The sequence below is a fragment of the Varroa jacobsoni genome, unplaced genomic scaffold (assembly GCF_002532875.2).
Source record: "Varroa jacobsoni isolate VJ856 unplaced genomic scaffold, vjacob_1.0 scaffold_304, whole genome shotgun sequence".
NCBI lineage: Eukaryota > Metazoa > Arthropoda > Arachnida > Mesostigmata > Varroidae > Varroa > Varroa jacobsoni.
Genome location: NW_019213206.1, coordinates 120,451 through 133,915, shown reverse-complemented (window position 1 = coordinate 133,915; position 13,465 = coordinate 120,451). Strand labels below are relative to the sequence as shown.

Sequence of the window (13,465 nt, the reverse complement as noted above, 5' to 3'; positions counted from 1 at the left end):
ATTAAATTTTTTCAGCCATGCGCACGAGTTCGTTATATGCGGCCAACCCGTATTGTTGCCGAGACCGGCGCAGCCTGGCGTCGTGCGGTGGTCCTATCCCTGTTCCAATGCCACTATTGCCAGCATGCGCAACCTTGCCTCGTGATCGAAGGCCGCTATCGCTAAGTCCGGCTGAATTCGCAGGCCAGATGCCAAAAGATTTTAGCAGTCTGCGACCACTCAACCTGATGAACCAATCTAACGTGAGGTATGCCTGCACATTTCGTTTCCAATAGTCGGCGCCAGTAAGACCTGTCAACATATATTAGGCGATAGCAGATAAGTGCCCTACCCAATCTCAGACATGACAAAGCGCGACGACAATTGAATATGACGCACCCACGCCCCAGAATTTTTGTCCGGTAGACGAGCTAAATGCGCTCTATTTTAGCATAGAAATTTGTTTTTGCATGCACACTGCCCAATTAAAAAAATGTTCTAGTACGATAGAGCTTCACATATTTGTATATATAGTATAGTCCAAGGTTAAGTATATTAGTAAATAATACAGATTGCTAATGCGGTGGCACAATTTGTTCAGGGGACAATATTCTTCTTTCAGATCGCTTGATCTATGCGGAGGCCAGGCTCAGATGCCTACTGGGGTAGTTTCGTACAAAGATCCGGACCTCGTAAGTAGCGGTGCATATCGAGCCGATTCGGCAACCCCCGGCTCCGAAGTGCAGGATTGTAGCATATCGCAAAGCTCGAGTACAGCCCCGTTGCTCGCTTCGCCAGACCTGCTCGTCGACCAGAATGATCATCCGTCTGCGTACTTCAGGTAAAATATGACAGAGGGTTAATAATTCGACATACATTAAGTAACGATTCGTCTTAAATGCTGCCAAAATGCTGCTTTACGTACGTAGTCGCACCATGACCATTAGAAGGAACACGCCACACCATGTTGGACTAGGGCACGTTCCGTGGGTATGGCACATGTCTTGTAGATAGGTTGACATCTTTTTGGTTGTTAGAAACCTGTCTTTGTGAGTATGTGTGTTGTCTTGTAGATTGCTAATACGGACGGCAAGTGCCTAAAAGTCAGATAGATCTATAAACGAATTCCGATACTCTAGTGTACAGTGGGGCAGTAACAGCGGTTGCATCAGCCAGTGGTCTGTTCATTGTTTCGACTAGCTAGCCTCGTCTAAACGAAGCGTTGGGCGTAACCGCCTGTCTCTTACCAAGAAACAGCGTCTGTACATGAAGATCCTTCAGCGGCAAGCCTTTGCTTGATGGTTGGATGTTGTGACCTGCTTCGGCTGGGGTTTCAAAATAGAGGTGGGGTCGGTTAAGCTTAGTGGTTCAAATAAAGAAATTGCCTCTGCCCGAGTAGGGCTTTTAGCATAGCCCTTTTCCCTGGCTCTACTCTGCCTCAACTGTAACGGCACTAACTCTATGCCATCTACTCAGTCTAAACCCGAAGCCTTTAGTGACGAGTACACTTGGTGCTAGAGGGTAACGTATCTTGGCAACACGAAATAACTGTTTCCTTTTTATAATGGGTATCTACAATCTGTCTAAAGAGTATATTTCTATAGGAGTAAGGTCTGAGCTTCCATTGAAGGTGAAAGATTTTGTAATTCCGATATATTTCTAGGTATTACGCCAGTGGCCGTAGGCCTAACTACGATGGCAGCATTGGTAGCAGCAGCAAGATAGAATTGGCTGCGTCAGCCTTCCGAGGATACGTTACGAGCTGCGCCACTGCCGTTATAGTTCAGCTAAATCAGGACGGTTGAATGGAAAAGCAAACGGGGGAGGAGGGCAATTCGAAGCATTTCTTTTTTTTTGTATAAAAATCTAAAACTGTCCTCTTTTTTTCTGTTTCTCCATTGTAGATCTCCGTCAGTGCTAAGCACCGTTCCCGAGGCTCAGGAGCCTGTGGCACCTGACGGTACCCAGGTGTAACTAAATGAAGGACAACCCGAACTAGGGTGAACGGTATTCAGGGGGTATTCCCCGCCTGAAGAAGGAGTATTTCGGCAAAGTTCGCGCGGCTTAGGAAATTCAGAGTGAGATGACAGAAGCGGGTGTAGTCGGCGGCAGGAGAGATTGCGGAAAAATTGCTTCTGTCCGATTTAGCGGACGGCTTTCGTCCCGCTGTCAGCGACAGCAGAAAAAGTAGCGAGACACTGACGGAAGCACAAGGATCAGTGGCAGTACGACTGTATGCGGCAGAAGCGAAGTCAAAGTAGCTGAGAGAACATATCTCTGCACACTCGATCGATCGATCGAACGAGAGAGACTGGAGGCTTAATTTGGTGCCAGAATTCAAATGCAACAAGAAGCCACTAATACTGACAACCAAGTAAAATATCCAAAATGCACGCGGGCCGAATATGAAGAAAAAACTACACGTGTTATATTAAAAAAAAAAAACCTGAGAAAAACAGAACGAGAAATAGGGAAAATAAAATAATAATAATAGTAGGTGAAAGGGAACGACGACTGATTATTACGATGCGCAGCTTGTAAATTGTACAAAACATATTTTGTAGAAGGCGGTGAGGCTACGCTATACTAAATGGAAGGCAGCCACCTGAGGTCCTGAGATAGAAACGGAAACGAAGTTAAGTCGGAGCACAATTCCAGATCGAGAATGAAATTGGATGGAGAGAAACGACACTGCAGAAATCACCTAAAAGGCATAACTTACATGCAAACGAACTGCAGTGTGATTTAGGAAAAACTGAAAAAATGAGGTAAACTTATGTAGCTGCTTGATGCTATCACGTGGTTACTTAGTGCAGCCATAATGTGCGATTTGGCAAAAAGGGGACGAACATAAAAATGTAGGTGATTTTAATTGCGCTAAAAAGGTAGTACATGATATAATTAAGAAGTGGTGTATTTATTGTGCAAATTTTTGGACAGTTCTGCGGAATGCACGACTGGCATGAATATACGGGAGTTTTGGATGTTCTTCCTATGGAAGGGTGGATTGACACAAAGGTAAAGAGAAGAAACGTATAGTAACAATCGGAAAATTATACCTGTAAGGAAAGTTGCAGCACCGGTCCGGAGGAAGAAGCAGTGCATCCAAACGGCTACATCTGATGGTGAGCATAATTATAATGATAAAAGTAACGGGTAATGATCGTAATGGCGGTGATGACGATTAGCAGAACGATGATGTTGATGAGCTCAATCGTAGCTAGTAAAGGCGCATTATGTTCTTCTGACAAACGCCTTGTTGTTAGACATAGTAAAGCAAATAAGCAAACAAAGGAGTTCGACAAAATGATGAAAAGATGCGGCTAGTCTCGTACAAGCGTCCGTGGATCACGCGAAAAATATTTCCATGAACAGGGAGGGGGACGGATAAGAGGTGGGCAAGGCGAAACAAATAACAAAACACGACAAAAAATATGTAAATTTTGTATGGTAGTGTATGTATGAAGTATGTATAAAAAAAACCCAAAAGTATTAGCGTGGGTCAAAAAGTGCTGATAATGAAATGAAAAGCTGGATGAAATAAAACAAGAGGCATTCCAAATGAAAGAGTGGATGAAACCGTGATGTACGTGTGAATGTGGGAAGTGTATGAAAAACGGTGCGGGAAAACCGACTAACATAAAGAATAGAAAAATGCAACAAGAGAGCGAAGGATGGAAATAAAGATGAAAATCATAAGAATCTTTTTTGTACAGTTAGCTTTGTAACAAATATAAATTAACTGGGGAAACGCTAGCGATGGCGCCCGACCAGGACATTGTGCTGACTACGAAGGGAAAGTGCAAGAAAGAGAAGGAGAGAAAAAAAAAAGGCGAGAAATAGGAAGAGAGAATGCACGTAAGGAAGAAAGTCTGCTGTGACAAGTATAGGAACGTCACCCGTCTGCTGTAGGACGCGGCGTAATAGCCGGCAAAGCGTTGTTGCTCTGCGAATTGAAGAAACGAAGTAGCATAGCTTTAGCTAGCAAGAAGAATCAAGCCGAAGGCCACAGATTGCCAATATTCGGCCACGACTTTCCCTTTCAGGGGTAGTGACTGACTTTCACATAACTGAAGTGGCTGTTGTATATACGCAAATTGTATTATGCCCATCTCCAGAAAAGAAAGCGCACGGAAAACACACTAAATGTTTATTAGTGTCTCTAGCCGAATGTATTATCGATATAATGTATAAATAAACGATTACATACACGATTAAGCAGTGCGTGTTGGTGTTCTAACAATAGTATGTAGTATAGCAATGCATGCACAGTAAAAGTATAATAAATTAAGCGTGTGCACGAGAAAAACGTGTCACCAGTACCATTGAGGCTTCGTGGACTTCCTCGACAAAACATACGATATTTATCTATTTGTGGAAGACAACCTTAAGGATAGTCCTAGCAACGGAAAAACTGTAACACGTTAGCCGTCATTGTTAGATTCCTTGTGCTTTCGTGCCTCATGTAAATAGAACTAGTGAATCTAAAAAAAAAACAATAGCTACCTTGGCAAATTTAGTATGCAGTCAACTATAAATACATGATGTAGAATTGTGTTACATACAGATCCAGTCTAACTGTTCTGCCATCTTTTTCCTACTTCGAAGATGGCACAATTCGTTTTTTTTTCTCAATTGCAAAGCGGCCTTCTTTTTCACTGTTTGTGATTCTTATTAATACTTGTTATTTGTCGAAGCTATTTGATGATGTAACAGTTCCCTATGATGACTTCTTCACTGTTGTTTGGAGTGCTTTAAAGTGTTATCTAGAAAAACACTTCTTAGATTTACGCCTTTGTAATCTCGTTTGAGTGAATATTTAATGACACGCGTGGGTCTTTTCCTACATCCTTTTATATTTGTTCGTTATACAATTTTCTGCTCTCCTACATTATGTTGCGAGGTTCGTATTACCATGAGCAGTTGCTGTCGGTCACCGTTTAATGTTTCCAATAAAATAACGATGTGATTGTCACATTAATTCTGCAGATTTCCGATTTACCTTTATAGTATTCATCAGATTAGGGGTATTTTGAATAGCAAAATAGCGTTATCTGAGACAAAGTCGGCTCTGAAAGGACACACAATCCTATAAGGAGCTGGGTAATTTTTCGAACTCCATAAGGTCGCACGACCTTCCGAACACTTTCTGGTTATTGTATTCTACTGGAAACACCGTTCATTGAATACAGCTGCAAGCCTTTTATAGGAGTAGGGCATAAAAGACAAGCAAATGCCTGTCTTTTATGCCCTACTCCTATTCAAGTACCAAACAACCATGAGTTTGCAATTATATACTGCCTACGGCTAACCTCTTCCTCAGCGGTCAGCCTCGAATAAAAAAACTACAAGTGTAACGGAGAAAGAGGGACCGACGGATAGATACGCTATCATATTGATAGCTGCGTAATTCAACGCAACACCGAAACGGCCAGTATCAAAAACGATGTCCTAGGATATCCTGCTTTACCAGGCGACCTTTTTCTCAGTATTCGTGCTAGTCTTTCCTCAGCTTACTCCTCGCTTGTTCCGCGACCCTTCATATCAACGATAGCAGTAGTTTTTTGCAACGATCAATCGCTGATATATCTTGCTCCATCCTATTCTCGTTTTTCTTTACTGCTCGTTGATTCATTCGAGAAATGAACCGGCTGTTTCTCTAGAGGCCATAGCTGGGTGCAGGGGCTTAATGTCTGAACAATGACCCGCCACGCTGATCCATGCTTTGCGTCAGTGCGTTCATCTTTGTATCGCAGTCAGCAGCCGCAAATCTCGGTACAAGAAAAAAGAATCGAGAGCAATCGCGCAACAAGCGAAAAATGGACGACGAGGCCATTCGTCTAATTTGGGACCTTGGCCCAGTCGACGAAGCCGCAAAGGACGGCCTTAAAGATTTTAGGATAAAAATTTGCTCCGTTCGCGGGAAACAACGCTGGTGGTCACGATGGCAGCAGGCAGCAACGGCAATCGGGCAGCTGTTCTTTCTGTTACTGATCGAACTGATAATACTGACCGAAAAAAAAGTTTAAATTTCTGTATGAAGAAAAGAGTCCTGATTGAGTGGATCGTCGTTTTTGAGCTCATGTAGAGAATTGATAAGTCCAACTGCTTTTTCTCGCCCTTCTTATCCCCCAAATCCTGCATATCCTTTCCGTGGTTTATCACATTCTTGTAACGTAGCGTTGGCGAATTAGTAGCAAGTTATACTTAACAGCTTTCCTGACAAAAAAAATAAGTGTTCAAAGGAACAACGGCAACTCAATGCTGCCAGCTGACTAAATGAAACTTAAAACGAAATATACAGCACGACCGTTGACGCTACATTGTTGGCACCGTTTCTTTTGCTACTCTTGCAATCGCCACCACCGTCTATGGGACTAACTAATTTTGTTACGTTAGCAGGACTTCAATGGCCATTGGACGGACGGCGTGCAAATATTTACTTTTGGGTAGAAGTACAGCGCCAACTTTGCCAGACTCACCTGGCTGGACGTATGTGTCTGTGCATATATGTTTTGTCGTTGTCTAAATAAACAAAGGGCTTCCAGAGGGTACAGACTATCCGCTGAACAGAAAAGGTTCTTGCAATAACTGGGTAAGAAAACCGGTAAAGTGAGGAAGGTGACGATAGAACATGGCAACGTAAAAACAGGAACGAACAAATCGTTTGACCTAATCCCTACAGTTTTAGAAACACCTCTGGAATCTTCGACCACGCTAACAAGGGTCGCAACTGTTTCGCTTAACACATTCATGTACGTCTCATCTGCGTGGCCAATGCTTATCAGAGTCCATGCTGCTTAGTTAGATTAAAATTGTACTTTAAAAACATCTGTTCCAACTATGGTAAGTGTAGCAATCTGGAGTCAATATGGCTGAGCAGTTAATTTAACGTTATCTAGTCTTCGTTATGAGAAAAATAAACGTCTTTTTCAAAATAAACACAAATTTAAAGAAAATTAAGATGTTATATAGAAGTAGACAATGAAATATAGACGAAATACATTGTCTCACGCAAATAAAAAAAGCTGTCAGTGTTTTTTTTAGCTGTCATTCGAGAGATCTTTGGTAGCATGTATTTAGAAGCTGTTAAAGTTTGCGAGACCTTGAATAGCACCAAGTCGTAGTAGATGATGCCTAAAAAGTAAGAACTGATTTTTTATTTTTTACTTATTTTTTTGGGGGTAAGATCCATCTTTCTACGTTAATAATCTTAGTATAGGCATCCTTTACTTATAGTCTACGTAGCTCTCAATCTAACGCTCTCTAGGTCAACATGCGCACATTCAACTCCATTCCAACACACGTTCACATGCATACATTGAGCGTTACGACGGGTGAAGATCCACGTCTTTCTTTAACATTACCTTATGGTGATGAGGATGGGAACAAAGTGTCATCTGTTGCGCGACTTCGGCACGAGCAGACGGCAACTGTTGCCGAATGACGCTATGACGTAGTGAATTTGATTCTTTCTATTTCCCTCGACTCCAATGGTATTATACTATATTGGAAAGGTCTGAATTAATCATTTGTTTCATTCGGCCTTTGCGTTTCTAGAGAGTAGTATGTTATACATATTACAAACATGACACAAGAGCTATAAAAACAGTATTCTGTGCAGGTAAAAGTTGCTCTTGTACCGTGATTTTAGTACTAATCTTAAGTGGCTAGAACTATCAAACTTGTTTATAGAAGGACCAGTCTCTGCTGACGCGTTGTCTACAAATATATGGTAAATATCAGCAACCTTCTGTTATTCGTTCGTTGCGTAGAGCGGCTGTGGCGGCCCTGCACGTCGACTAGTCATCCTGTGTCCTTTTTTACCCAGTTAAAACGGCCTTCTTTTGGTTGACCATATACAGCATTCAACTAACCTTTAACGATACAATCTGCCTGGCGGCGTAGGCAGCAGTTACATAGTTAGAACAGCATGGTGCGTGTCGGTTGCAAATCGCCGATAGTGTGTCCTGCATTGGAGTACGGCGAAACCAACATTATTGCTTATGGCCTTATGTAACCAGGTGTATACAGGCATACATTGGATAGACGTTGAATAAGCTGGGACAGAAATCGTACTGCGCACGGGCAAACAAGCCAGATAGGACAAGATGATTCGGAAGGCCTAATTCTAACAGAACCTGACTGATCCTGATTCGTATACGCTAGGTCGCCCGTATTACTAATCTATGAGTCTCGTTTCTCCACCTACACATGTCTTCGTAGCAAGCTGGCATATTTCCCAATCAGAAAGGTGCCAACTATATTGTCGTTTACACCTGGCTGAGGAAACTAGCTGGACAAACTATCCAACAAAACAAACGACACGACAGGAGGCTCCAAAGTGTAGCTCTAGTTGGATATTACTTTGTTTGTGATTCTCAGCATAAGCACGGTATCTAAAGTCGCGGGAAAGACTGGTGTTACAGCCTTTGCAACCGTTACGGCTGCCGAATGCTAGAGCCATAGCACGAAAGAGACTGATCAGATATCTTCCCAAACCCTTTGCGCCGATATCTAACCTACTTTTTCTTTATGTAAAACTATACAGTTTTCGGATACAGTTTTGCCTGCTGCACCGATCCACCACATCTACAGGCGTCGTCCTTGCTTGCTTAGTCTTCTGTCTTTTGCTTCGGCTTGACAACGGCCTTGCACGATTTGCCGACGCAGCCACACGCGCATCGCTGCACAGGGTAGATGAAGGGTGCCGAGCGAGACACACTGACCGCTTGCTTCCAGCGACCATCACCAATCGGGTAGTAGTAAAATGCCAGTCGGCGGTGGCAGCAGCCATTTTTGTTTCCGATAGCTACTAACTTACAGCATTTTTGATGGTGCTGCTATTGGGGCTGACCTTGATGTTTCTGCTTCCATGCTGCCTTAGCTCTGCGTCCGCGTAACTATACCACTCGATCTGAGGGCCCCGGCTGGCTACAGAGAAGACATGGAGGTCGGAGGGAGAAAAAGAGGAGGCTAAAGTAGCTGAATTTATCGCAGAGAGGCAGGCGGGCCGCAAGCTGGTCAAGAAACGTCGAGAAGAAGAAATATCGAACGGTGGCGGCGTTTCGCATTTACGGATTTTGGTGGCGCACACTCTGTCTTTCTCTTTCGGTCTTTCATGCCCCTTGCGGCTTTTCAGCAGGAGCAGCCAAAACAGAAGCACGTAAACTGGCAGAGGTGGGTCTAGAATAGTGACAGCCGCTAGGACCAAGTTAACATCGGGAGTAAGCCTTAGAGAAAATGAAGGAGAGAGAAAAAGGGCAACATAACGGAACTTAGTCAGTGTTAACCGGAGAGTCGACTACCCACACTCAGCACCCCGAACCTTTTTTCTCGTTTAAAACTCCCTGGCCCTTTAAGCAATTCCATTCCGGTTCATGACTCCTGACAAGGATTTAACTGTGTCAATAAAAGTGACCTGCCAGGACAAAATATCTTTAGCATACTATTGACTTTTTTCCTAACATCGGCAGGCTGAAACTATCGCTAAACCTTGCAGTTAAGTTTAAAGTTGCTTTCTAGAACTGCCTGGGTTAGTATCCGAGCGCCCCAAACCTGACCCAACGTGATCTACACGTCAAGCTTGTTGTCTGATGGAGCCCTTGAGGAGTTTGAGAAGACGGGTGAAAACGGAAGAGAAGAGAGACAAGACGGAAAAACGGCAAAAAGAGAAGACGGTAGCATAGCTTGGCCGTGTTAAAATCTTTCGTCTATCGCTTCGTCGCTTGATGATCCAGTGATGTGTGTTCGTTGATCTTGTGTCGCGGATGTCGCGAACTTTTGACTATAAACCTCCTTACTGTTCCTTCGAAGCTGGTTGGGTGACGCCTGTACATACAAGTTACGCCGTCCTCTCTTTAAGATACGAAGAATGGGGAGAAAGGGCCGCGTCGGGAATACCGGCGTATTCGGGTGCTGACTCCAACGCTAAAGCGGCCTGCTTACGGCTATGGATAGCGGGTCACGCCCGCTGTTGTAAAGTTGAGATAACGAACCCAACTTGTGAGACATTTGATTGCCATAGTAAGATAAAACAAAATAGACCAAGCTAATGATGCTGTACTCTCTCCGCCTTCCTGGTTTACTGACTGGCTGACTCTGGGTCTGGATCAGGCCTGTGCTTCTTGCTACGGAGTTTCACTTTTACGCTCTGCTGCAAAGTCTCTTACCCAGCAAACCTATACAATGCAGATGTACTCATGATAGAAGCAAAAAACATGTTGTTTCTACACAGCTTTCATAATTTTCACAGAATTCTAGTATTTTCTTGTGATACTGTACAGACGTAAAATGGAGACTCAAACTGTAGCGAGATATTTGCTCCAATTTGTATGGATATGGCGCGATGTATGCCTCAAACGGAGGAAATAAGTATACTAGAAAGTTCCTACTAAGTAACTGGCTTGCGTATATTCACGTAAAAATATTTTATAAAAATTACGGATAACTCTCGTTGTAAAAGGTCAGATTTGAAGGTATCGAACAAATTTCTCATTTGCAATGAATTGCAAGAGCCCAATGAGGTTTACAAAGTGCTCTTGATTTGAATCGATGGATTCGTCGATGGAACGATTACTAGACAGCAATACAAAGAAATCTAAATTTGTAAGATGAAGGTATAAAACATAAAGACGACCTATTTTGCCGACCTTGTTATGGTGACACAGCTTTGGATGCGTACTGCATACCAAGGAACAGCAAGAAGTTTGTCCAAGCCATAGTTGGCTAAAGTTACTAAGAAGAGACTGACGTGTTAGCCTTTAAGCTTGCAGTAAATCTGCAAAAAACGTGGTTTCCACGCGACAGCTTGACTGGCTACTGATAAATCGACTCTTATTTTTCCTAGAACGCTTTTGCCGAAACCGGCAAAAAGCTGAGCCTACATGAACCAAACTAGCTTGACACTAAAGCCCGGAAGAAGAACGAACATCTCGCAGTCCTTCGAATGTTGGACTTTTCGATGTTCAGTACAAACCTTTATGTGTAAGATTTATGGACAAATACGTTGTGCATTACAAGCTTCTGTGATAAACATGCAGTGTAGAAGCAATTGGAATGTCCCGAGTCGAATTCATGAGCCAGTCAGGCTTTCCTTTTTGAATAAATGAATAAGCTTAGTATATAATATAATAATGAACTTAATCTGTAGGAACAGTAAAAAACAAACAAGTCAATCTCTAGCTAAAGCAATTAATACGTCCCATATTCACTAGCCATTCAAGCTTTGCAACTTAGCGACCTAAAACATTCCTAAAACAATACTAAACTCTAAGAAACAGCGTCTGCACACGACTGGTTGACTAGGCGGAACTTCGAATTCATATTAGTACTTATTCGGGGACCAGTGAGACAGGCGGTTATCATAATGGTAAATGTCGCCAAGCATCGTAGTCCGAGTATTTTCCAGAGCAAACTCAAGAATACTTATATATTCATATTGAATTTCAATTAGCCCTTTTTTGTTTTCGTATCGTTTTACTAACGTTTCGAAGTTTTCAGGCAGAATCGGGCTAAATAAGTTTTATCTAATCATAGAAAATTTATATTAAGTTCTAACAATTTTTCAGGCGCGCACGATTCAAAAACTTACATTGTAAATTTCAACATGTGGGATTATGTGAAACAGCAAAACACTTGTGCGTTAATTTTGTGCTGAGCCATAAAGAAGTATAATGGCTACTTTGTTTTTCCATCACCGTTTTGCCCGTCCCAAAGCTATATCTTCAGTGCCGAACTAAAAGAAAGTTAGGTTTTATAAAAGTCGTAAAGTTAAGGTTTATTAGGTGGTCAGCATGGCGGTTAAATAGGCCAGAGTCAGGTGGGGCTATTTGGATTGGCATTATTTCTGGCTGACGTGGGACAACTTCGATTGCTTATTATACAGAGAGATAAGTACAACTGAGTTACCTTTCAGTATATTTCACCGTTAAGTAAATATGTATATACATATTAATGTCATACTGGACAAACATCTTCATGCGTATGTGCCACGCATGTGTAATTGTTTTTAAGAGAAATTTTAGCGTTGGTATTCTCATCGACCACCGTAGACTATTGTCAATATGATTCAGACGTTTCATCTCGTTGATAAGGGTCAATTATAGGCATTGGGTGATAAGATTCTTAATCTGCTAAGGGTTCAAATATTAGATATGTCTCGAATTTATTAGGGGAATTTTTTAACAACACTGAAAAACAATCACCCTATCTATAACCCGTCATTGCTACAGCACAGTGTTGCCAAAAATTGTTCAAAGTCCTGAACGTATCCATCCACAACTAGAACCACAGTTGCGTAGTACATTAGGTCTCTTTGGGTGCACTTTAGGGACACATGTTAACAGATATACACGTTGAAAATCGAAATTTTGCAAGTTCATCCGGATGGATCACAAAGGAAATGTTTGACGACTGTTCTAAGTATTTCATCGCGTACTATCTCTATTCCGTAGAGAAGCCACGTTGGCGATCGTAGATAACTACGATCACACAGACAGAATAGTACACAGACATTATTACGGTCGAGTCAGCTTTGGAAAACGTCGCTCACATCGTAATACGTTCTTCACACTGCTCGAATAAGCTATAACCCCATAATGTGACAATTTTCTAGGCCATTCAAAGCTCGTTTTTGTACAAACTGAACAAAAATTTGTCAATGCTCATACCGGTAGAAGGATCACAGCACATGATATAACCGACTGGCAAAACCTTATTATTTACGATGACAAATATCATTAGAGCGTTATAGAAGACGGCTAGCTTTTCGCTAAACAAAAACATAACTAAAGAAGATGACTCCCTTTCCTCAAGAAATAACGAGCACCACGGGCCATTACGGAGACCATTCCAGCTATTAAGTCTGCTACGAGTGGCTTCGTTGCCGATTGGCACCTTATGGCAGAGAGCAAAAGACATGGTACGCAAGTCGTTGGTTATACTCACTGAACACCATCAACAGCTTCGCTTTTGAAAAATATGGGCTGGTGTACCGCAGTTGTCCGAAAAAAATGAATGTACCACTTCTTTTCATACCAATACCTACTTTCCGTACAGACATAGTCAAATATATTTAGGAAAATATTTTCACCGAAATAAAAACGGTATCTGAGTGCTCCGATCATTCTAATTGGCTTCTCTGTCCAGAGTCATTAGTGGCCCATAGAAGCACACTTCTGGCCCATATAGCCTAAATAAATGGGGACAATAATTCATTATGTCACACTCACATAAAGCCAAGGTTCTATATATGACAACCGACTCCAAAGTCGCTCTATAAATTTAAACAGTCTTAACCCAAAGACTAGCGTGAATTTTGAAAGTGCATAGAGTAAAGAATTTTTTTTCATCTGAAGCACCAAGCAATTTTCAATAGAAAATTGCCTCTTATACACGATTTTCTTAATAATTCTTAACCGTTTATCAACTACCGCCTGTAAGGATCAATTGGTGTTAATAATATATGCTTTTAAGTAAAGGCTAA

At 42.1% G+C, this 13,465-nt stretch overlaps 1 protein-coding gene across 1 annotated transcript; it reads left to right on the top strand.

Moving 5' to 3' along the window:
- Positions 1-15: 15 nt before the first annotated feature.
- On the top strand, positions 16-4,197 carry LOC111259194 (uncharacterized; the record flags this gene model as incomplete). The annotated part of the gene is given in 3 exon segments (XM_022831007.2): positions 16-247; positions 602-820; positions 1,884-4,197. Coding segments are annotated over 3 exon segments (521 nt in total), but the record flags the coding sequence as incomplete, so codon positions are not given.
- Between the last annotated feature and the right edge of the window lie 9,268 nt (positions 4,198-13,465).